The sequence below is a fragment of the Stenella coeruleoalba genome (genome assembly GCF_951394435.1).
Source record: "Stenella coeruleoalba genome assembly, chromosome: 19".
NCBI lineage: Eukaryota > Metazoa > Chordata > Mammalia > Artiodactyla > Delphinidae > Stenella > Stenella coeruleoalba.
This window is the reverse complement of record NC_137165.1, coordinates 53,535,694-53,559,243: the sequence shown is the minus strand read 5'-3', so window position 1 is coordinate 53,559,243 and position 23,550 is coordinate 53,535,694. Positions and strand designations below refer to the sequence as shown.

The 23,550-nt window shown below is 57.6% G+C and overlaps 2 protein-coding genes across 10 annotated transcripts; one reads left to right on the top strand and one right to left on the bottom strand.

Annotated features, from left to right (window-relative positions):
• Positions 1-1,031: 1,031 nt before the first annotated feature.
• ZACN (zinc activated ion channel) lies at positions 1,032-4,345 on the top strand (the record flags this gene model as incomplete). Its single annotated transcript, XM_079905245.1, is given in 12 exon segments — positions 1,032-1,084; positions 1,155-1,215; positions 1,217-1,306; positions 1,456-1,500; positions 1,684-1,742; positions 2,005-2,174; positions 2,946-3,070; positions 3,202-3,409; positions 3,514-3,560; positions 3,562-3,679; positions 4,121-4,162; positions 4,165-4,345. Coding segments are annotated over 12 exon segments (1,164 nt in total). The 3' UTR covers positions 4,311-4,345.
• An 847-nt stretch (positions 4,346-5,192) lies between these two features.
• Positions 5,193-22,844, bottom strand: EXOC7 (exocyst complex component 7). 9 transcript variants are annotated; one of them, XM_079904600.1, is made up of 20 exons: positions 22,733-22,844; positions 22,463-22,528; positions 21,129-21,313; positions 20,838-20,943; positions 18,344-18,566; positions 16,211-16,378; positions 13,145-13,237; positions 12,187-12,255; positions 11,067-11,212; positions 10,647-10,799; positions 10,277-10,375; positions 9,815-9,877; positions 9,478-9,544; positions 7,826-7,891; positions 7,259-7,379; positions 6,948-7,043; positions 6,154-6,217; positions 5,892-5,933; positions 5,659-5,792; positions 5,193-5,412 (listed from the first exon to the last, which is right to left on the bottom strand). In XM_079904600.1, the coding sequence occupies exons 1-20, from the start codon at positions 22,790-22,792 to the stop codon at positions 5,310-5,312; spliced, it is 2,124 nt and encodes a 707-aa protein (XP_079760726.1). In that variant the 5' UTR covers positions 22,793-22,844; the 3' UTR covers positions 5,193-5,309. The 9 variants fall into 9 exon arrangements, with proteins under 9 accessions (XP_079760726.1, XP_079760722.1, XP_079760727.1 ...); XM_079904596.1 differs by having other exon boundaries at positions 10,647-11,212; XM_079904601.1 differs by lacking the exon at positions 12,187-12,255.
• Positions 22,845-23,550: the final 706 nt, after the last annotated feature.

The following is a 23,550-nucleotide window of genomic DNA, read 5'->3' as shown; positions in this document are numbered from 1 at the left end:
CGTAGAAATCCCTAACTGAGGCTGGGGAGCGCGGGACGACCGAAGGCTCTTTGCACGTGGCCATGCGGAAGCGCCAGGTGTATATAGATCGGGGAGCCAGCAGCCGCCGGTGAGCGCGACAAAGGCGGGCTGAGTGTTTAAGCGTGCTCGATAAACCGGTAGATGACAGACTTGGACACTATGTGTGTTCCTAGTAGCGTTCGTGCGCCTGCGGGTGGCGAGTCCTTGCCTGTTCCCGGCTCCCTGGGGTCCCTTGGAGCCATGCCAGCCAGAGCAGTGCCTACCCACCTTCAGCCTTTGGGCTTCCTTCCTTCACTGCAGCTATCTGGGATCTGGTCTCCAAGGGCTTGGTTTATCCTCAGGCCAGGAAAGTCACCCGCACACCCGTCAGTCCTGCTCTGGGGCGCACAGCAGCGGTTCTAAGGCACTGCTGGACCGGGGCAGGCTGAGAATCCCGCCCCGAGCTTTGGTCAGGAGCCAGCCTCTACCTGTCCCCAGGTTTGCCCCACTCCCGGAGTTCTTGAGCCAAGCTTTTTACATGAAATTAGTTCAGTGTTTGAGAAGAGGCAGGATAACCCAAGGGTGTGCCCACTTCAGGTCTTTGAGCACAGAGCACTTTGGTAAGGATCTGGGTATTTAGCCAGGCGGTGCCTGCTGTGGAAACAGAGGCTGCACCTGGCCAGATTGGAAGGACAGTGTCAGAGAAAAGTGTGTGCGTGTTTGAGCAGGGCTCCCACGCTTCCCTGGTCTGCTTGATGGGTCCTGAGTGTGATGATTGGTTCCAGGTGGTGGAAATGGAGCAGGACCGGGAAGCATATAGGCAGGTGCCAGGTGGGCGGGGCTGGGTCCTGAGCTTTGTCTTCAGTTGTTTGCTGAACCTGGGGTGGGGGTGTGCCAAGTCCAAGGCTCCAGGGTTGGTGCGCAGAACAGCTGCCTCCAACCAACTGCCCAGGCGCGGAGAGAAGTGACTGAAGTGGAGGTCGTAGCTTGGCGCTGCTGCTCCATCCAGCCCCTCCGAGCAGCTGCTGCCAATGGCCCTGCGGCTCCTGCTCCATCTCACCTTCCTCGGGCTTGGAACCCCACTGTGGCTCCAGCGTGTCAGCGGTTGGCAGGTAGAAAGCGTAGGGTCTTGAGCTTTGGGATTTGGGCCCCAGGGCACTGGGTGACCTCGACCTCCATCCCTCAGACTGGTCATCCTTCTTCAACCTCAACTCAACCCCAGGAGGTTCAGGAAACCATCCAGATTCCGAACGGAAGCGCGCCCCGGCTCGTGGACGTGCAGGTGTTTGTGTCAAACGTGTTTAACGTGCTAAGTGTCCTCAGGCTGTGGAGAACTCGGGGGCCCAAGCGCTGAGCTAGGAATGGGACAGGACTCAGCCTAGTGAGTGCTGGGGTCTCCTTCCTTCTTGTCACGTAGCACCCACCCCCGAGGTGACCTGCTGCCCCCTCCCCCAGGACATCCTGCGGTACACAGTGTCCTCCACGATGCTGCTTCGACTGGTGAGCACCCACCACCAGTGTGGGGGCAGGGGGTGAGTAAGGGAGACCTCTGTAAGCCCAGCACAGAAGCACTGGCCTTCACCAACCTGCCAAGCCCAAGGGCGCATGTATACGGAGAGTGGGAGCCTTAGTAGCATCCTTGTGTCCCTAGTCCTGGCTGGACACTCGCCTGGCCACCGGCAGGGCAGAGTCACGCTGCCCTGGGACTCTCTCTGGACACCAGGACTCACTATCCGGGAGGTGTAAGTGAGGCGGGGGTTCTTGTCTCAGGAACTAGGCAGGCATAGCCCTCGCTATTCCCCATCTAGGGCCAGGAGGTCCTCTTAGTGAATATCCCCCTCCTGGTGGCCCTGCCAGACCACTGGCACAACTCCCATGCCTTATGGTGCCCCTTCTGGAACCCCGAGGGCAGTGGATGGCAGCTGGGTATATGCTGGGTTCTCCCCCTCCTCCCCCTTCTGAGGAGGAGCTGGGCCACTGGCTGTGGTACCTTTCCCTCTGCAGGCTCTGGGTGAACTGGCAGGGCCAGAGCCCACAAGCCCGAGTGGACCGGGATGGCCACATCGAGCTCTACCTGGTCCTCACCACGGAGACCAACTGTGACTTTGAGCTTTTCCACTTCCCCAGGGACCAGCGCCACTGCAGCCTCAGCTTCTTCGCTTTTGGCAACACTGGTGCTGACAGGACAGGAGCTGGGAGATGAAGGGAGAGGGGAGCCTCTGGCCTCCAGCGAACACCTGACACAGGGGTCCCGGCCCTGTGTTCACACCAGTCCACCCCCAGGCTTAGGGGAGCTGATCGTTCTGCTTTCACCGGGCACCTCCCACTCAAACAGCAGCCCCACCTCCTAGTCCTCCCCTGCTCTAGGCCGTAGCCCCCCTCCAGTCTTCTCTTCTCCCCCATCAGCTACCCCAGAGCAATGCCCCCAGCAGCCAGGGCCAAACTGCACACTTGTGTCAAGCCCAGAGGCTCAGGCTGCTGCTGGCTCATTCCTGGAAACATCCCGAAGGTGTAGCCACCCAGTGAATATCCCACAAGCCCAACAGGTGACGTCCAACTCGGCGGCAAAGTTCCATCCTTCCCTACATCCCTCCCCTCTGGGAAATACCACAGCTGCCGCCCAGTGAATCCTAATTATTTCAGGTGTGAGATGATATACTGGTGAATGAGTCTGTGACCATGTCCCCTCCATGAAGTGGTGCATTTATTTTTACAATGAAAACTCACCTGTGAATCTGATAAGGCCCTTCTAACTGGAGTAAACTTGGGGTCTTGCGAAATCCGGTTTGGAAAGCCCTTGTACAGACCAGTTTCCAAGTCTGCCCCCAGCAACCAACACAGGGCTCCAGCATCCCTGGGCTCCAGCTTGTCCCTGCCCCTACCCCCAAGAGAGATGCGGGGGCAGGGGTATTTCTAGTTCACTGTTCTCACCCCCACCCCTTCAGTGATGGAGCTGGAGTTCCAGGCCCATGTGGTGAATGAGATGGTGAGTGTCAAGAGGGAATACGTAGTTCAGGATTTGAAAACCCAAGTCCCATCCCAGCAGCTGGTGCCCTGCTTCCAGGTGACGGTGACTTGGGAGGTGGCTGCCGAGGGCTGATGGGGGCATCGAGGATGCACAGCCAGAGGCCGTGACATCACCCTTCTACCGCCCACCCCTGCGCAACCCCCACTGGAAAGTCCCGACCTTCTTCCTTCCAGTTGTGCCTGCAGAACACAGCGCTAAAGGCCATCATAGCGCTCTCGGTACCCGGGGAGGCACTGCTGTTGGCTGACCTGTGCGGGGCGCTGCTGCCCCTCCGGACGGCGCGCATTGCCTACAAGGTGACCCTGCTGCTGGGCTACCTCGTCTTCCACTCCTCCCTGGTTCAGGCCCTGCCCAGCTTCTCCTCCTGCAACCCGCTGCTCAGTAAGGCCCACACCCTCGCCTGGCCGGGGGCAGGACCACCTTGTGCCGGGCCCACCTCATTCTGCCCGCACCTGCTGTCGCCCCACCCCTGCCCACCTCCCCAGTTCACTACGTCACTGCCCTGCTGCTGCTGCTCTTCATCAGCACCACGGGAGACCGGGCTATTGTCCGGGCTGCTGGCCCACAGCAACCTCAGGGCTGAGAGCAGCCCCAGCCCGGTCCTGAGCAGGGAGCGGCACGACTGTGGGACCCCATGGCCCAATCCTGAAGGTGGGCAGGGCCTGGGGCCCGTTCCTTGGGGGCTGCTGAGGAAAGAGGCCTAGGGGCAGAGCTGGTGGGCTGGGGTTGCGGGTTACCAGGCTGTTTAGAGGTTCCTGCATCCACTCTGCTGGCTCCACTGTCCTGGGTTCCATCACGGCTGCCCTTGGAAGCAGCAGGTCTGGAGCAGGGAGCAGGGTTAGCCTCCCTAAAGGCCCGGGTGACTTCAGACTCCCTGAGATAACCCTCTGCCTTGCAGAGCCTCTCTGTGGGACGTTTTTTCAACTCAAGATGACCTAGAATGGGCCAGACCCAAACACTCATTAGTTGTGACTCTAACGAAGGGAGAAATACAGACTGGCACCTCCTGGGATTCACCCTTCTGCTCCTGGAGAGTGTGCATGTCAGGTGAGCCCTGAAGTACACCTCCTTTTCCTGCCTCTCCCCACACAGAAGCCTCCAGAGGAGTAAAGGGGTCCAGGAGGAGCTGGGCTGAGCTGCTGACCACGTCTTCTTCCTGGTGTACGTGGCAGGGGCGCTGTGTAGCCAGTTCATCTGCGCAGTGCTCCGGATGTGGGCGACATGCAAGTTGGACCCAGCCCCTGGTGAGGCTGCACCCCACGGCGGGTGGCCCAGGCTGTAAGGGGCAGGGCCTGGGGCTACAGACCTGAGGAGTTGGGCTGTGACAGGGTCTCAGGAAAGAGGAGGGAGGGAGGTCGACTCTCTTCCCTAAGCCTGGAGGACCCCAGGCCACCCTGAGCTCTCCCTTCTGTTAGCATGCAAGCAAAGAGTGTGGAATAAACCCATCATCCCAGTGCAAGGGTGCCTCAGGGGTCTGTCTTCACTGAGCTCAGCTGTTCACTTTTGTCAAAGTAGGTGGGGCCCACCTCATGCCCCCGACCCCAGCTCTGCCCCAGATCGTCTCACGACTGGTCACTGGTCACCCAGTCCCCGCACGCAGCCTAACTGCTCCTCTGCAACCACAGCTGCTTGGCTCCAGGCACGGGGTTGTCAGAACTCCTTCTGTGAAGTCCTGCGGAGCGCTGGCCCCCAGAGGGCAGGGGACAGAGCACTCCCGCTCCAGCCACCGGGGGGATGCCTCGGGGGCAGAACGCCCCAGACCGCAGGACTGCGGGGATGGGGAATGCGGTCTCTGCACTGAATCCGAGAGCGGGTCAACCCTGCTTGCCTTTCTCCAGGCCCTGTGGCTGCAGTGTGGCCAGCTCCTCCGAGCCCAACCCTCACGCCTGGGCTGAAGGCGGTTCTCCATCCCCAAGTCGGAGCTGGTCCGGGGGTGGGCCTGCTCTGCTCTCCTGCTCCTGTCCACACAAGGCGGCTGAGGGCACAGACCTCTGTCTTCCTTCCCTGTCCTTCCTGCCTTGAAGCCGTCACGTGGCCCCTGCGAGCCGCAGTCAGGGTCATGAAACCCAAGGCGCGGAGGAACCCCCGAGTTCCGGGAGAGCGCTGCTTGTGTGGGGAATGGGGGCCGTGAGAGGAAGGGCAAACCAGGACCCGAGGGCTCAGGGACAGGGCTCCTGGTCGGGGTGGTGGAGAAAGACCCCAGGGCCCAGAGGCAAGTTAACACCGGTTTATCTGTCCGATAACATGGCTGGTCGGCAGAGCCAGGCAGGGCGGTGGCGGCTCAGGCGGAGGTGTCAAACAGGCGATCGATCATGTCGCCCACCTGCTCCACGCGGTACTTGATGTACTTCTCAGGATTCTTGGTGAAGGGCACGCTGCCATACCTGACCAGGCGCTGAGGTCAGTGGGGATGCCTAGCCCCACCCCCAGCTCTGCCTCAGCCTGAGGCCCTCCCGATGGGGTGCCCCTGGGTGATGTCTGGGTCTGGCCGCACACCAAAGCCGTGGGCACTGGATCTGCCACCCAAACCCACCACCCTCTCCAGGTTTCCTTGAAGAAGAGAAGGACCCAGTGGTCCAGCCGGGGCAACGGGGAGCGTGGGGCTGGGAGGGCAGAGACGGAGGGCTAACCTGTGCAGAAAGGCCCCGTAGGTCTCCTTAACAATGTTTTTCTGGGCTTGGCGGATCTTGTCCCTCTGCTCCATGTCGGGAATAGCCCAGGCCTTCTGGATCTTGCACAATTCTTCCAGGCCATCGTTGAAGCCCTGGTCACCAAAACGGTGGAAACAGAAGTGACCCAGAGACAAAGGTTTGAGTCTGTGTTGCTACAGTAGCAGCAGCGATCAGTGGAGCGGGGGACTTACCTTAAAACGTTCCTTGATCACCTGCCGCTCCTTGTCCCGAAGCTGGGGGGCCAGGGGAGACGGCAGAGAAAGCGTCCCTCAGAGCAGGATCGTCCTGCCCCTGCTCCTTCCCCAAACCCCAAGCCCAGCCCTCTCCCCTGCTGCCCGGATGGCCACGGGCATCCTTTGCTTTCTCATCCCAGTTGTCTGTTTTTTCCCAGAGACACAACAGAAAGCACCACATCTGCTAGACATCCCTTCCCAGCCCAGGCCTTCAGCCCACCTTGACTCCGGGTTGGAACACAGGCAGGTTCTTCTCAGCGATGTAGTCAGTCACCTTTAACCAACTGCCAGGCAGGGAGGGAAGCAGAGGGCAGAGGAGGGACAGCCTCAGGCAGCTGCTCCCTCCCTGGGGTTGGACTGCTTTGTTTTTTAAAAATCTCTTGATCTACTGGGGGAGAGGGTGAGGGCAGGGATCAGTGTGGGTCATAACTAAGCAAAACACAGCTGAGATCTTTTTCCTTGGGAATAAAACTGTTCAAGCTGCTCGCTTTTAAAATTAAGGACAGGAAACAGAACATTCAATAAATTGAACAAACACTACCAACTACACTTCACGTTGGTATCATGGCCAATTAAGATGGAGAAGCAGATGAGAAAAGAGGGAACGGAGGACAGATAAATGGGAAAGCAGAGGGAGATACGGTCACGGGGAAGACACACACAAAGGGAGAGAGAGACGCACAAACTAAGAAACAGGAGGAGAGGGGCAGAGACAGCCCTGTAGTGAGGCTAGCCAAGTTCAAGGGACCTTGTGAGCTTGCTCTTCACCTGGTCTAAACGTTACCCACATCTCTGGTGGGCAGCCCTTCAACCATCTTAGTCGTCACCCTTGGCAACTACCCTTCTCCACCCCACGAGTGTGATTAAAAAACAAGTAGAGGATTGGGGTTCACAGGGTGGCAGTTCCCCGTCATTGAGCCCACTCTGACTGGGCCCGGCATCCCGAGGCTCTGAGAAGCAAGCGTTACTGGTGGGTACACAGGTCGGGGAGCGGGAGGGTGGGCAGAGGCCCACCTGCGCTGGTAAGTCTGGATCTGCTGCTCGATGTGCTCACGGTAGGAGCGCTCGGCAGTCTTCTGGGTCACGGCCACCAGCTGGATCAGCTCAGACCTGGGGTGGGAACAGGCGAGAGAGGAGAGGACGATAGAAAGGCTGCCGGCCTCTGCAGCAACACCAGTGGGGCCTGCCTCCCACCTCCCTGCGTCCTGGGACTGTGAAGGGTAAAGCGGCGTCCTCCCCGCCCTGGACACGAGGGGGCACAGCCAGCCCCGGCAGGCCAGGCAGGGGCAGGTGAGAGCTGCAGACCAGCACCCGTAGCCACTTACTTCTCCAGGGCCTTGAGGATGTAGTTGTAGTTGTTGTGCAGGAAGATGGCACTCAGAGCCGGGTCCTCATACACCTTGGACTTGCTCAGCAAGTTCAGCTGCAGGTTGCCCAGGACTTTACCTGCACAGGGCAGGATGTGGTCACGCCTCCCATGGCAGGCTGACCCAAATGACCCAATCCTGGGGCCCACAGACCAACTCCCACCCGTCGCTCCTTGCTCCTCCCGGACTCGAGACCCCACCAGCCTTGGGAGCCTTTTGCCGAGACCCCGCGGCCCCCCAACCAGAGGTCAGGCTGCGATTCTAAAAGTCGGGGTGCTGGCGCTCAGGAGCGGGACCTGGACTAGCAGGAGAGCACAGAGAGGAGACGGAAGGGAAGAGGCAGGGAGGCAGGGAGGCCAGGAGGCCGGGCCCCAGAGGCTGCTGGCTGGCGGGGCGCTGGTGCTCAGGAGCGGGACCGGGACTAGCAGGAGAGCACAGAGAGGAGACGGAAGGGAAGAGGCGGGGAGGCCAGGAGGCTGGGAGGCTGGGAGGCGGGGAGGCCAGGCCCCGGAGACTGCCACTCACAGATGTAGGTGCTCAGGAGGCGCTTGCTGAACTCGGAGCTGTAGCTGGTGGCTGAGGAACTGGTCTCTGTGAGAGGAGGGGTCTTGTTACCACAGCAGTGGCAGCAGCCGAGACCCTCTCTGGCCTCCCCTAGGCCCGCGGAGCGGCTGAGGACACCCTGGGAGGGGCCCGAGCCTCCCGGGGACGTGCTGAGCTACAGGGCTCCCTTCCCGCTGCGGGGGGCACTCCCTGGGACTCTTCCTGGAACCCAGGGCCGGCGCCTCCATGGTCTCGGCTGGCGGGGGTAATGAGCTGGCCCAGGGCCGGCAGGAAGGCTGGCAGGACAGGAACGGGACAGTCTCTGCAACCCAGCCCCCGACCCATGCTGGGGGTACCGACAAGGCCCACTTCTCCCATTTGTCAGCAACAGAGTCTTAGAATAGGCCCCCCGTGGCCTCTCCCCCTTCACCCCCACTGCTCATAACCTCCTCTACCAGGCCCTTCCTAACAGAGACTTGCTGGCTGCACAGAGCAGAAAGCCAAGGGGGGAAGGGAGCAGATGGGGGAGGAAGGGGACAGGGAGGTGCTGGACCAGCTTGAAGGGTGTACTCAGGGTGCTGGACACAGCAAGATGCTGCCTGGAGAAACCCAGAGACAGAAAGTGGCCGTCAGGGAGCTGAGAGGGTTGGGAGCACCCGGAAGGAACCGTGTGCCCTCTGACCCCGCTCCTACTGGGAGTCTGTCCAGGTGCCTCTGTCCCCAGGGAACCTCACTCAGGGGGCTTCAGAGGGGAAGGATGGGGCTGCGGAGCCCTGCTGCTTACCTCGGGGGTCTAAAGGAATATTGTATGTGTCCCCAAGAACTACGCAGTGAGAGGCAGTGCGCACAGAGGGGCAGGGGGGAGAGACAAAGGAGGGAGGAAGATGCAAAGTGCAAAAACAGGTTAGAAACGGCCGCAACACCCGAGCCAAGCAGACCACTCCCCGCGACGCCAGAAACAGACAGCAGGACAGCCCAGGCTGGACCCCTGAAGGCCAGCGACACACTGGAAAGTGGACATCTGGAGACCCACAGGCCAGAGGCTGCACCTTGGCTCCTTGCCCCTAGACTGGGGGGAAAAGGGAAGGCCTGGGGCCCAACAAGCTGGACTGGGTCTCAGTGCTCGGAAGCGCGCTCTTCCCCACGTGCTAACCTCCTGAGCCCCCGTCCCAAGACAGCAGTCACAGTCCCGGGAAGACACCAGCCTGGCCCTGAGATGCCAGCTGTAAGGGGTCAGCTGTACTGGACTAATTAGGAGGAAAGGCAACACAAGAGGAGGTGGGGAAATGCAGGAGGGGCGGGGCTAGGAGGAAAGGCAACACAGGAGGAGGTGGGGAAATGCAGGAGGGGCGGGGCGGGAAGGGCACCTCCAAACAAGTGAGTTCTGCTCTCCAGAGTGAGGACAGTGGAGGGAGCCGAGAGGGGCTGGAGGCCAGGAAAGGTAGTCATACCCCGGCTGCTTTCCTGATGCTGGGCCCAGATGGCCCAAGCAGCTTGGGGGTCCCGCCACAGGCCACATCTCCTTCCCACTCCACAGGGCGGGGGAAATCTCCTCACCCAGAGGGGGCTAACCCCACGTCTCCAGGCCAGAGGGAGGAGTGGGGCACGGGGCCCCGCTGGGAGGTGCCAAGTACCTTGGGAGGCCAGCATGGCGCCTGCTGTCTCCTGGAAGTCCAGGAGCTGCTGCAGGAAGAGGATGGCCTGCGTGGGGAGAAAACAGGTCCAGGAAGAAGGTCAAGGGCAGGACCCAAAGGTCGGATCACCTCCTACAGTTCACCCCTCTGACCATTCCAGGACAGGTACAGGGCCAGGGGCCTGCCCAGTGAAAAGGGTGGCTGCAAACTTCGTGCTTCACCCTGTGGGTTTGGCCTCCTGGGAAAGGCCCTGTCTGCTGGGGGCACTAAGCACCTTGCAGTCCATCCTGCCACCTGCGCCCCCTCCCCGCCCCAGGAGCCCCCGGGCAGCACCTACGTTGCTCGTGAGCTCGTGCACGGTGCCGTCCTTGGGCATGTTGTACTCCTTGTCCGGGTCGTTCTGTGGGAAGAACAGCCCGACTCCCTGAAGCAGCTCCCGGGGAGTCCCGCGCCCACCCCACACCCCAGTCTGCGGGCTCATGGCGCCACCTCCTGGCAGACAGGTGTCAGGATGCCCCTCGGGCACAAAGGTGAGCGGGACAGACATACGGACATGACTACATGGGAAAAGCGGGGCAGGAGCTTGACACCTGGGGTGGGGGGCCTCTGGAGCCCCTGGGGAAGAAAGGGGGGCCCGTGGGCACTGACAGGAGACTAGCAGCACGGCCGGCTTCCCCACAGGGCAGGCCCGCCCCTCTTGGAGGCCTGCTTTCAGAAAGAGTTTCCAAGCCAGGTCACCGGCAGCCCTGCCCACAGCCCCACCGGCCGTCCTGCACGGCAGCGAAGGGAGGGAGAGCACCTTGATGTTGTCAGCGAAGTCCTCCAGCGCTTTGGCTCCAACGGTCTCCATGGAGGTGATGAGGCTGGGCAGCTTGTTCTTGGTGCTGGCCGCCGTCCCCTGAGGAAGCACGTGGCTGCACAGGGTGCCGGAACCCGGCTACAGGCTGTGCCTGGGGCCCTGCTCCTTCCCGGCCCCTCACCCCAGGGGACTGTCTCCCCTCTTCACTCACCCTGAGAGCACCTCCACATGCCCGGGACCCTGAGGAAGCTGCTGCCATTCACCCTCGGAGCGGACCCGTGGGGGTAGAGAACACAGTTCTCCTGGGGGGCCGTGCCGGGCAGCAGGATTCCTCCTTCCGGGGTCCCCAAGGGCATCCTCACCCACATACCTGGAGCACCTGGTCAAACTCAGGCTTGGTCTGCTTGAGGTGCCGCAGGATGGGGAAGACGGTGAGCACAGCCGAGAAGTCGTGTCGGATGATGGCCTTCCGGGCAGCAGCCACGATGTTCTCCCCTTCAAGCATCAGCCCGTCCAGGGCATCCTGAGAGAGCGGGGCAGGGAGAGGGCTCAGGGGAGGGGGCAGACAGCCGGTTCCCAGGGACGGTGAGGGCACCTGGAGGGGCGTGGGGGAAGTATGCCCCCAATGGGGAGGTCCCGACCGGGACACGCCACCCAGGACAGATCCCCAGGATGGGAGGTGGAGGTGGTGGCTGGAGTTGAGGGCTGTGGACCGCATGCCCGGACCGAACTCAAGCTTCTGCAGTGACAGCTCATGCTGGGGCATCTGGTCAGGGCCCAGGGGCAGGACCTGTATCAAAGAGTCAAAGGTCTTTTTCTGATGGTGCTCAGGGATGACGTCCGTCAGCAGCTGGTACTCGCTCTGGGCCAGCTTGACAAAGGCACTGACGCAGTGAATGTAGGCGTCGGTCTCCACGTCCAGCATGTCATCTCTCCCTGGGGGGAAAGCAGTGCCCCTGAGCTACTGGTTTGGGGCAGACCCTCTCCCTGCTGGGGGGTGGGGCACGAGTCTCCCCAGTTCCTGGTCTGTAGCCAGACTAGCAGCACATGGGGAAGACGACTGTGCTGGCAGAAAGCTGGGAGAACTCCAGCAGGCCCGGCAGGGTTTGCGAGGAAAAACGGGCTGAGTCCAGCCTTTGTTCCAGAATGTCAGGTACGAGAGGTGTTGGGGAGATGGATAAAAAGGATAAGATCCCCCAATCGACTTCCTGGATAAGACACGCCTGACCCCAAGACTGAGGATTCTGAATTGTACTGGGAAGAGGACACCCAGGGATGGGCAAGTGGCCGCGTCCACCTCAGGGAGGCAGGCTCAGTGGTCGTCCATGTCCGAAAATGCTGGGCCTCTGGAGCCAGATACCAGCCCCGCCAGGCCTTCTGGAATGTATAAAGAGGCAATGGGCTCTGGTCCATAAGGCTAGCTGGCGTGGCGTCAAAGCTGGAGATGAGGCAATGTGAGCCTCAGAGGGGGAGGGCTCCTTGGTTGTCAGCTGCCCAGCAGGAGACAGGATCCCGCTACTGCATTGCAGGCTGGGGCAGGGGTGCCCGCAGGCAACCTGGTCCTATGTGCCGAGGGACGGGCTCCGAGGAGTCAGAGCTTTGGAGCCATCGCTGGAGTCAGGTGTTGATGCTCCCTGCCCTCCAGGGGCCCGCCTGCCCTCTCTGCCCGCCTTCCGAGTGGCGGCAACTTCTGCCCTTGGCCCAGGCCCTGAGAGCCAGGTGTGCACTCCCACCTGGAGAGAGGCAAGGGGACCTAGTGCCCAAAAGAGAGACAGACCGGAGAGAGAGAGGCGAGTAGGCTGGGCTCATCCTTGGAGCGGAGCGGCCGGCTAGGCCAGGCCGGAGCAGGCCCTCTGGGGACGGCCGTGAATGCAGCGGCGGCTGCCCTCGGGCTGGGCTGCAGTACTCACCGGCCAGTGGCCCGTGCTTGTCGTTCAGGGCCTCGGACAGGTGCTTAACTCGGAAATCATGCTCGTGACCTAGCGAGACGTCGGCCGCAAACACAAGCAGCGTTTATCCAGGGGCGGGGTGGCTGCCTCTCAGGGGACTGGGAAGAAGCCCTCGACCTCCGGGGGGGTATGTGAGATGGGGTGTAGGGGAGGGGGCATTGGAGAGGGCTCTGAGCCCCTCCTCTGCCTCAGACCACCTTGGGAACAGCCATTTCAAGCGTGACTTGCAGTGCCCCAGACCATCCTCGGGAGCTGGTTTCCCCACGCCTGGAGGCTGAGAGAAAACCGGGTTTCTGAAGCATTTCCAGCAGCTGCGGAAGCTCTGATGCTCAGCCCCAGGGGGTTTATCTCACCATATTTGGGGAGAGATCCAGTTAGAGAAATGTCACTGCCCAGTGAATGGGGACAGGCTTCTTTTCGCCCCCAGGGTCATTCTTTTGAAGGTGGATCTGGTCCACTAGGGCAGGGCTGTCCTTCCTCTGATGGGAGGGAGGCAGGGACATGGTGTACGGGCTGCCTGTCCCCTGTGGCACATGCTCGCCTTTCAGGTGGAGGGGGGCGGCCAGGAGGCCTCGGCCGCCTTGGTCCTGCCACTGCTGGTCTGAGCGTGAAAGGGCTGCCCGTGACAAAGAACTTTCTCTGAGTTCAAACAGGAGACAAGGACAGAGACAGGGAGGGGAGGGAGCGGGAAGCCTCCGGGAGGGCAGAGCCACCGTCAGCCAGACAGGACCAGGCCGAGGGCCATGAAAGCTGTCCCCGAGCCAGCTGGGGTCAGAGGCCCAGGACCTCAGTTCCCACCCCTGGTCCCCTCTCAGGGTTGCGCCCGAGGCCCTCTGGGGGGGTTGGAGGCTCTGCCCTACCACGTGAGTGGACACACGGTGGAGGAGGAGGGAAGAGGAGAGGAACACAGGATGATTACCTTCCAGAGGAATGAGGTTAGAGCCCCCCTTTTTCCCATCTAGACCATGCTGGGAATACTGTTTCAGAAGGTTCTGAGCCTTACGGATCGTCCCTGTCACCAGAGCCACACAGAGAGGAGATAAGAAGACCTAGGAAACGAGTGAGAGGAAACAGCAACAGCCCTCCACCTACCCCCCAGGCCCACGCCCACCCCCAGCAGAGAGCACGCCCGGGTACCATCTCTCCCAGCAGGCCTCTGCCGGGCCCGCCCCCAGCAGAGCACGCCCGGGTACCATCTCTCCCAGCAGGCCTCTCCCGGGCCCGCCAGAGGCCCCGCAGAAGGAGATGGAGGAATGGACACATTTCGTTCCCCCAGTGGAGCTCCTGATCCTGCCAGTGGCCCTCATTGTTCCAGACCTGAGTTCATTTTAGGAAGTGCAGAGGGTGAAGGAGATGAGATGGGCAAAGATCCACCAGGAGACGCCAAAAATAAAAAACAGTACTGAGTGGCACTTAACTCAGAAATAGACAAGGGCCTGGGATGGAGGAGCTAGCGATGGAGCCCTCACACCCAGAAGGCGAGACCAGGTGGCAGAGCCTGGGGACACCTTGAAGCAGGCAGGCCCACGGCTCCTCCCCAAAGGGCAGGCAGAGTTCTCCGGGCATGCTCAGTGCCGGGACGCGGCCAAACAGTAGCCAGACGAAAGCAGCACCCAGGAGTTGGTGAAACGGGACCGAGCTTCCTGGGCCAGCAGCGCCCAGGACGGAAGGCTTGGAGACCCAGAGGCAGACTGGCCCCATACACCAGGGGAGGGACCCAAACCACCAAAGCAATTGGGAAAAACTCAAAAGCCAGAAAGAAGTTAATAGGAGCCAGTCACACAGAGAGCAGGAGGGAGGGCAGCAGGAAAGGGCACATGCCCTTGGCACGGGGGGGAAAAAACCAACAGTTAGTATCACAAGTGAGCACAATGGAAACAAAACTGCAGCGCCCACAGCCTCCAGGGTCAGCCGCCTCTGTGGGAACGAGACATCTCAGGGCAGAAAACGCGGGGAAATAAAACAGCATCTAAAACAGATGTGTACAGCTGCCCTGTTAACAAAATGTACTGGGGCAGGGGAGGCGCCCATGAGCGTAGCTCCGCCCCTCTTCCCTGGGGACTCCCAGGTGCCCCCTCGCATCTCTGAGCGCAGCTCTGAGCGCAGCGAGGCTCCTTGGGGCCTGGCAGCTCCCCAGAAGGCTAGCGGAGGAGGGGCAGCGTCTGAGCGGCTCATCTCTTTCTGTTTGCACCAGCCGCAGTTAGTTACTAATAACCAAGTTTGGGGCTTGGGCTCAGCATCTGGCTGGCTGGGTTCTGCCCCTTCAGTGAGCAGCCCCGCTAATGAGCGAATCAGTGCCCTGCCCCACAACCGACCAGGAGCAGGTGGGCCCGCCGGGCCTCCAGGAGCCTCGCCAGTATGCTCACGTGGACGTGGGCTGGGGGCACTGATCCGGCAGCCGCCAAACCCACCAGGAGCACAATTACCACGAACGACGTTGAGGTCGGTGTTTCATTACCCACCGAGGCCTCCCTGCTCCTCTCCTCAAGAGCTGGGAACTGATGTCCCAGGGGCCTGATTCCCTAGTTCCTGACGTCAGTCCTGAGCCCCCCAGCTCCTGACAACTCTTGAAACCCCACAGAAACCAGAGGGACGCTCAGAGCCCGAGTTTTCCTCTTGGGGCTCTAAGCCAAGCTAGATTAGGTAAACTGGGGGCCCCGAGATCAGATCCCTGCTCCCTGCATGGCCAGCAGCACTCCTGGATGCAGTCGGGGTCCTGGGGCCTCCACTGGGCCCATCAGAGAAGAGACAGAGGGGAAGAGAGCACAGACTCGCCAAGGCCCAGGCAGCCTCGCAGCCTCCCGGAACCAAGGCACAGAGACGGACAGGCCCAGGTGCAGGCAGCTGCGGCCGCGCAGGCTGGCTTAGTAGAGTCACCGTTTGTGGCAGGTTCCCCAGGGGGTCAGCCGGGATACCCACACTGGAGGGGGGGGAGGACAGTGCTCTTCCTGCTGGGGCCACCCAGATTCCCTTATGCTCTGCTCCCTTGCGCCCCTGCGGGCACCCTCGGCTCCGCCATATCTCCGAAGCCTGAACAAAGGCCTGAGGAAGAGCAGGTGCTCGCGGTGTCAACAGGCCCCTCGTTCTCTGAGGGGCAGGCAAGGAAAACGCTGTCGTGAGAGGCGGGTCCCACCGGTGCGTGTGCCCACAGCAGCAGCTGGACAGGGAAGGCTAGGGTGGGAGCAGCCCCCAGCCTCACTGGCGCTCTCTCCCTGGGGCCTGCAGCAGCCCCTCACCCTGGAATACCCCAGCCTCTCGAGGGCCACACCTCTCAGCAGTCAGACACAGCCAGGCTTGCCAAGCGGAAGCTGACACACAGGAACACTGTTTACCCGGAGCACAGACTACAGGGGACATGATGACGGGAAGAAGGACAGACAGTGAGCTGTTCGCCCAGGACACCGACGCCCAGGGCCCAGGCGTCTCCCACCTCAACACCCCTCCCTTGACTCTCCCACCGCAAGGCACTAACTTCGAGTGGAGCCCAAAAGCCGGATTAAGGTCTTTGGAGAGGAAGGCGTGGCATTATTTTCCTTTCTGGGTGACTGTGAAAGTGTAAACTCTCCCCATCCACTTCTTCAAGCCACCCTGGCCTCCTGCAATGTGGCGGCTGCAGCGCCTGCCCCTGTCCTGTCCACAGTTTTGGCGGCAGCGGCGGGCCTGGCCTCCTGATAGGACGACGCAGGGAGGAGAAGGGGGTCCAGCAAGAGGCTCTGCCCCGGCACCCCTGTCAGCCCACCTCTCCGTGCCTGTGACCCTCCACTCCAAGGACACTTATGTAGCCCCCAGACTCGGCTGGGTAGAGAGGAGCTCACCGGGTGGGGCCTTGCTAGGTGGGCAGACACCTGCTTTCTGTCCTGCGTACCTATAGTTGGGGGTCGCTGTGAGGTCAAGCTGTAGCGGCTGCTACCCCCAGGGTGGGCAAAGGCAACCCGGGTCCCACAGTTTCTGTCTGGTTCTGAGGTGGGCCAGGGTGGGGTCTCACCTGGCCGCTTGACCGGCTTCTTGGTAGGTGTGTCCTTCCTCTTGTTGGGGACAGCAGGGGAGTAGGGGACCCCAGACGAAGAACTGCTCTTCCGGAAATGCTCCTTCAGGCCTTTGATGGAGCGGTCCAGCTGGCTGGAGCGGATCTGGTAGTAGACGTTCATGAAGTCTGAGGAGAGATGGGCGACAGCTGGGGTTCCTGCCTCTGCCTGGCCCCAGGGCCTCCCTCTCACTTCCAGACGCAGCTCCGCAGGGCAGCAGCAGTGCCCACCACTGTTCCGTGCTAACCCTTCCCAGCGGCCTCCCACACGGCCTCATCCGTCCCAAATCAAAGGCTTAAAAGGGAAAGTATCCCCCAACAGAACCAACAATTAGCTGTCATTTTTTATTTTATTTATTTATTTTTGGCCGCGCCGTGTGGCTTGTGGGATCTTAGGTCTCCTGCCAGGGATTGAACCCGGGCCCCTGGCAGTGAAAGTGCCAAGTCCTAACTACTGAACCGCCAGGGAATTCCCTGTAAGGTTTTTATTTTCTTTTTTTTTTGGCCATGCCACGTGGCATCTTCCCTGACCAGGGATTGAACCCATGTCCCCTGTGCGGGAAGTGCAGAGTTTTGACCACTGGACTGCCAAGGAAGTCCACAGTAAGGTTTTTTTAGATAAAAAAAAAGGTAAAGTTTACATCCAGCTTCAACTTGCTAAGGGGTCAAAGGATGTGAGCAATTTATATGCAGTAAAGAGACAACAAATGTCACTGAATAAAAAAACACACCATTTCTTTAGCCATGAATGAAATGCAAAGTTTAAAAAATTCGAGGATTGTGAAAGCCCTGTCAAAAAGCTAAGATAAATGAAGCTAATGAAGAACAAACAGCTGTGGGATTTTCGATGGGTCAGTCGACTGGCCCCACCTACCCGGAGAGGAACTCAAGACGGCAAGAAGGTTACAGATTTGTTCAGACAGTTCTGCCTGATAACCGTACCTTTGAGAAAATATCTCAGAGAACTTCCTAAACAAGAAAAGCAAGCCATACAACTGTGCTCACTGCAGCACTAACTGTCAATACTGGAAAACTGGAAAATCCAAAAATGCAAACGAGCAACGAAAAAGATACGAATGCCACGGTACACTTTAGCAGCTCCCAACGAGTGTGTCACCAATGTGAAAAATGGAACAGAACACTGAGGCTCTGACTGAAGGGGACTGAGGGGTCTGGAAGCATCCACTGGCCTCCCACTTATCCCAAGGGAGCCCCTGAAAAGCTCCTGCCGAGCCCTCGTCTCCCACAGTGCAGCTCATGAGCCACAGACGTGCCGTGTGGTCAGTACAGGCGGCCCTGAGACCTGGCACCACAGAGTCCTCGAGGGAAGGCAGGGACAACACACACTGACAACTTGGTATGTGTACAGACTAACAAAGAGACGAAGGGTGCGGGGGGCTAAAAAGCTTTCAACTGAATATTCATTACAGGTGGTTTTTTTTTTTTTTTTAATTTTTTGCTTAACTTGGGATTTAAAAAAAAATCCTGGGACTGGATTTAAAGAAATGATGGTACCAACATACCATGGAATATTATGCAGCTGCCAAAAAGAATGACGCAAATATACACGTACTGATACGGAACACTCTCAAGACGTATTACTAAGTTGAAAGCAAAATAAAAACAAAACAATCACAGGGGAGTGTTTAGTATGCTCCCTTCCACTTGGGAACGAGGAGCAGATACACACATATTTATTCTCTCTCTCTCCCTCTCACACACATGCAGTGGCATAAAGAATTTTTTGGAAGGGTATAAATAACCTTAACAGTACTCATCTTTGGGTTATGATACTGTAAGCATTAGGGAAGTGGGGAGATGGACTTTTGCTTTTCACCTAAGCCTTTCTGTGCTACTTGAAGTTTTTATAATTAATCAAAAAAAGGAAAGAAACAGGAAGGTAAGGTATATAAAAAAAGCTTGAATTTAGCTAGATTCATAATTTGATACATAAGCTGTAGACTTACTCCTCATATTGTTTCCTACTAAACTCCTTTGTTTTAAAAGAAATGCAGGTGGATTAAAGAAACAAAGGGCAAAGTCCACTCCCTCTGGCCCTGCCGCCTGGGCCCCCGCCTCCCCAGGACACCTCACCTTGGTTGCGGCCATATTCCACCAGCCAGCGGGAGATGCGGATCACGTCCTGCAGCACACTCTCAGGCAGATGCTCTAGGGGCACCTCCTCCTGTACCTCCAGGTCGTCCTCACCGCTGATCAGATCCAGGATGAGCACAGGGGACACGACCTTGCTATGCCGGGTCATCAGGCTGCGGAACTCGGACTCCAGCGACTCCTTCCCCCGCTCAAACAGCAGCTTCTACAGGGAAGAAGGAAGGAAGGGGGCAGGGGAAGAAGAAAGAGGGTCCACGGCTGTTCCACCATTCAGCAGGCCCTCGTCTCCCCATCCCCTTCCTTTGCCTTCCTGATTCTGGGCCTCGGCCCTCCTCTGCCTTCACTTCCTTTTTCCCAGAGAATAAACGGTGGGAAGCTTTGCTTATTTCTTTCCCTTGTGTTCTCTCAAAACGTATGTTCATAGGTGAAACCCAGAGTTTTACAAGAAGTAGGTGCTTCACAGATATCAGTTGATTATTTTCTCATTGTACCATTAATTTGTGTTCTTGTTAGAAAAGGGGTTGCAAAAGAAAAAAAATAGATAAATTGGACTACATCAAATTAAACACTTTTGTGCTGTAAACGATACCATCAGAAAAGTGAAAAGACGATTCACAGAATGAGAGGAAATACTTGCAAATCATGTATCTGATGAGCGAAAGGTATCCAGAGCAGATAAGAGAATTGAAAACGTATGTCCACACAAAAGTTCGTACACAAGGGTTCATAGCAACACTGTTCATAACAGCCCAAAAGTGGAGTGTCCGTCAAGTGACGGATGGATAAACAAAATGTGGCAAATCCTTACAATGCAATATTATTCAACCACACGATGGAAGGAAACACCTCCACACGCTACCACGTAGATGAACCTTGAAAACATTATGCTAAGTGAAGGAAGCCAGGCACAAAAGGTCACATATTGTGTGATTCCATTTTCAGGAGAAGTCCAGAAGAGGTAAATTTACAGAGACAGAAAAGAGATGAGTGATTACCAGAGGCTGGGCGAATGGGGGAGGGAAGGGAAGAAGAGTGACTGCCAATGGATTTCTTTTTATAGGCGATGAAAATGTTATAAAATTTATTCCGGTGTTGTTGCACAACTCTGTGATTATACTAAAACTATTGCGTTTTATACTTCAAATGGGTAAATTTTATGGTATGTGAATTATATCTCAGTAAAGATGTTTTAAAAATAGAGAGAGGAGTTGGAGCGTTTCTGCTTAAATGGAAAGTACGTCCTCTGGGGTAAACCTGTAGCATATTCTTTGTACTCTCCTTCTCCAATCCACTCCCACACCCAAGTTCTAGCACAGAGCTCTTCACTCTGTGATCCAAACTTGGTAGAGACCCTCAAGAATCAAGTTCTCCAGCCCCTGGCATCCCAATCTCTGAGTCCACGCTGCCCACCCAAGGGCTGCAGTATTATGGTTTTACTGGTGGGTGCCCACTGCGTTACTGGTGTGCCATGGTATTGATCTTGTCAGTCCTCCGGGTGGCCAGGTGGCGCTGTGCGCAGCCAGAGAGCACTGGCTAGTTACCACTTTACCCCAGCGTGCCACACAAACATTCTCATTTCCGATGGGGCCACGATGGGAGAAAAGCTGGGAGGCTCTGTTCTAAGCAACAGCTTTCTGGGTGGGAGAAAAGCCAGTTTCCCATCTTTGTGCCTCAGCCCACCCCCTCTTCTGGGTAAGACACACGCCTCAGGGCAAGAACTGTGGTACCGCCAGGAAGGTGTGCCAGGGGACTGGGGGGTCCGAGCTGGCCTGCCCTCTGATGTTCCTCAGTGGCTGGGATGTCTGGGCCTCTGCTCCCACCTTTTCTCCTGTCTGCATTCTCTCCTTTCCTCAATGCATTGAGTAAACCTCACTTCCCAGCCCTTCTCCATCTCCCTCTGGTGATCTAATAAAGACCCCAAAACTTAAACACAAAGGTATGACACCAAAAAATTGAATATGAAAACATGAATGCAGGTCCCCTCACTAGTCAAATTCATTGAGTCAGAAAGTAGAGTGATGATGGCCAGGGGTTGGTGGGGAGGAGAAAGGGGAGTTAGTGTTTAATGGGTACAGGGTTTCAGTCTGAGATGATGAAAAGGATTCTGGAGATGGTTATACGACAGTGTGAACGTACTTAATGTCACTGAACTGTTCCCTTAAAGATGGTTAAAACGGCAAATTTTATATTATGTATTTTTTGCTACAATAAAAAAATACTCATGCATTTATAAAAATCAAATGTTAAACTTATACTTCATATTTAACTTATAATTTAGTTAAATTATTAAGATGCAATAAAAATGTATACCTGTGATTTCTGAGACAGAGATCTTAATGCCTATGGTATGTGTGTGGTATTATATACTTCTGTTTATTCTACTACATTCTCTTTTAAGCTGGTTCAGTGTCTCTCATGAGACCAGGGCCGTGACTGGTGTCCCCAAATCTCTCACATCACTCTGCTGGCCCCTTACCACTTTGTTGAGCTCTGGGCTGTCTGGGCTGTTGTCCTGGAAATACTCCACAGCCTTCTGAATCTTGGCCATGCTTCCCAGGTACTCTTCCAGCCTACCTGTGGGGCTGGAAAGGAGAAAAGTCCTATTAGCCTGGGCAGAAAGAAGGACCAAGAGAATGGTATTTGGCAAGGGGAGAAGAGAATTAACACAGGGGACTCTAGACTCAAATATATTCTACTCCTCCCTTCCGAGGCCTACAGCCACTGGTCCGAGAGGCATTAGGAATGTGACCTTCTGGCCCTAGCTCACCCCTCCCTGATGATCTTCTCAGTGTCACTGGCCACATGGTAGTAGCTGATAACGTGGTCCAGACAGGACAGAGTCTTCTCAACATTCTCCTGCAGCCGCTGCAGGTTCTCCGTCTGCTTGTGCACAGGGATGATGGAGTTCTCCAGCTTCATAAGGCGACTCTCAAAGGATGACAGGATAGACACCTGCGGGGGGAAGCTCCGTGCTCTCAGGCCTCAGGGCTGTCCCAGCACCGCTTCTGCCACCCACCAGGTCTTTGGCAATTGCTGCCTCTTCTCTGGTTTTCTAGACAATAAGCTCCATGAGGGAAGGGACAGGGTACACCTGTTCACTGCTGTATCCCCAGAACCTACCATGTGCCTGGCACATAGGAGGTGGCCCAAATAAATTGGCTGAAGTTTGATTTGAAGGCAAGTCAAGCATTAAATTAACTCCTCCTCAGATAATCACCTCAGGATGGCTTCCCTTCCACCCTTTGAAGTCAAATCTCAATCTCTATTCTCTCTGATGCTTTCCTGGACTGAACGGGAAGTAGTTTCATACAGGGTAGCCTCAAATGCATTGCTGGTACCTTCAAAACCCTTTCTCTCCAAGAGTGAGTCTCATTAAGTAAGGACTAGCACCTGATGACTGTGTTACTAAATACATCCTCAAGTTTGTATCTGCTCGGTCTGTGCTTTTGTAGTCTTCTCTAGGAACAAGGAAGGAAACTCTTATTTACTGAGGACCTATTGTATACCAGGTACTGTGCAAAATGCATCTCGATGCATTAACTTCTATGACCTTCACAGTTACACTGGAGGTTGGCATCGTCCGTTTTAGCAGAGGAGGTAACTGAGGCTCAGAGTTACCTGTCAGGGGCCACACACAAATAAGTGGAGGGGCGAGAACTAGACCCCAGATCTCTCTGACTTCACAGCTCATTTTACACCTCAAGCCCTCTGGGGTGAAGGCTGAGTCTTTTTCTGCCCTCAGTAATCCCAGAAGTGGAAACCCGGCCGTCCAACCCTCACTTGAATTGACGATGATGCATGGCCAGTACCCAGCCCACCTAAGTCAGTCTCACTAAATGTCTGCAGAAGGAGAGAAGGAAGAATGGAGAACTTAGGCAGAAAGCAGAAAGCCCAGGCCAGTGGGGGCTGCAGCATCCTCAGCGAAGGGGCGGACGAGGGGAAGGGAGTGTTAAGAGACGTGTCATACTGTTGCTAGAGAAACCCACAGCTTACCACCACCGCTACCCAGACCGGCACCCCCAGGCCTTAGGTACCGGAACTACCGGGTCGCAGGGTTCTCCTCCTGCGTCTGGAAGCCCTCCCAGCTGAGGGGTTACTCACCATGTTCTTGGTGAGCTGGTCGCTCTTCTCCAGGCTGTCTCGGATGAAGGACAGCGTCTCCTCCTCCTGGGGGGAGCGCAGGCAAGGACGTCACCAGAAGCCGAAGGCTAAAGGAGACCACCGCGTCCTGGATCCACGGCCTCGCCCCTGACTAGGTCTCCTCGCAGGGAGGGCCCCCTCCCACTCCCGCCGCCTCCCTGAGTAGAGGCCCGGCCCGGATCTCGACCCCTTCCCTCACCTCCTCCCCCGCCGCCCCAGCTCCAGCCCCACCTGCTTCAGCTTGTCCTCGATCTCCCGCCGCCGGGCGGACGCCTCCTGCGGGGGTATCATGACTTCGACCCCCCCAGCGGCTCTCACCGCCCAGTACCTCGCCTCGGAGTGCCCTCTCGGCTCCCGTCCCTGTCACGCCCACTTCCGCCCGCGGCCCCGCCCCGGGGCGCGCTGATGCGCCATGTTAGGAGTGGCAAGCTGAGTGAGCCTGCGTGCAACTCAGTGCAGGGGGACCGGGCAGGTGGCCATCTTGGGTGTGGCAGAGAATTGTGTTCGGGTTTGTCCTTGATGCGGGTTTCCACCCTGAACAGAGAAAGTTCTCTTGAGCGGCGTTTTGTCACAACAGTTACAACTCACTTGCCGTCTTCGTGGGAAGGCCGACTCTTCTCACAAAGATCAATGACGAATTCGTTTCTCCAGATCGAAGTCTGGATCCAGGCATCGATGGCGCATTCCCCACAAAGCATAGCACAGTGCTTATCACACAGCAGGCGCCTAATATGTGTCCATTTAATGAACAAGGGGCCTGTGTAATCTCGTCCCCCTTCGGCCCTAAAGCTCATGTAACGAGCCCTGTGTGCAAGCCCTCGGCTGGGGACAGAGTGGTCGCCCATGGTCCCAGCGGCGCCCATAACTACAATTCTGCCTTGTGGAGGGGCTCAGCCAACCTCCTGTGGCAGGAGTTCTCGGAGCGTCCATCCCAGGGATTTGGATGGGACCGGAGAGCAAGCCCCAAGCTCCACCGGAAGGTGTCTGTTTTGTAGAGAACTGTGTGGTTTTATTTGCTGGGGGTGAGGACCCCGCTGCGGGAAGGGCAC

What these genes read in the sequence shown, in the direction of transcription:
- EXOC7 (XM_079904596.1), bottom strand. Translation starts at nt 22,792, where the DNA reads ATGATACCCCCGCAGGAGGCGTCCGCCCGGCGGCGGGAGATCGAGGAC. An exon ending in ACCAGCTCACCAAGAACATG is followed by an intron (nt 21,314 to 22,462) that starts GTGAGTAACCCC and finishes TTCCCCCCGCAG; the next exon opens with GTGTCTATCCTGTCATCCTT. An exon ending in TGATCAAGGAACGTTTTAAG is followed by an intron (nt 5,793 to 5,891) that starts GTAAGTCCCCCG and finishes TTTGGTGACCAG; the next exon opens with GGCTTCAACGATGGCCTGGA.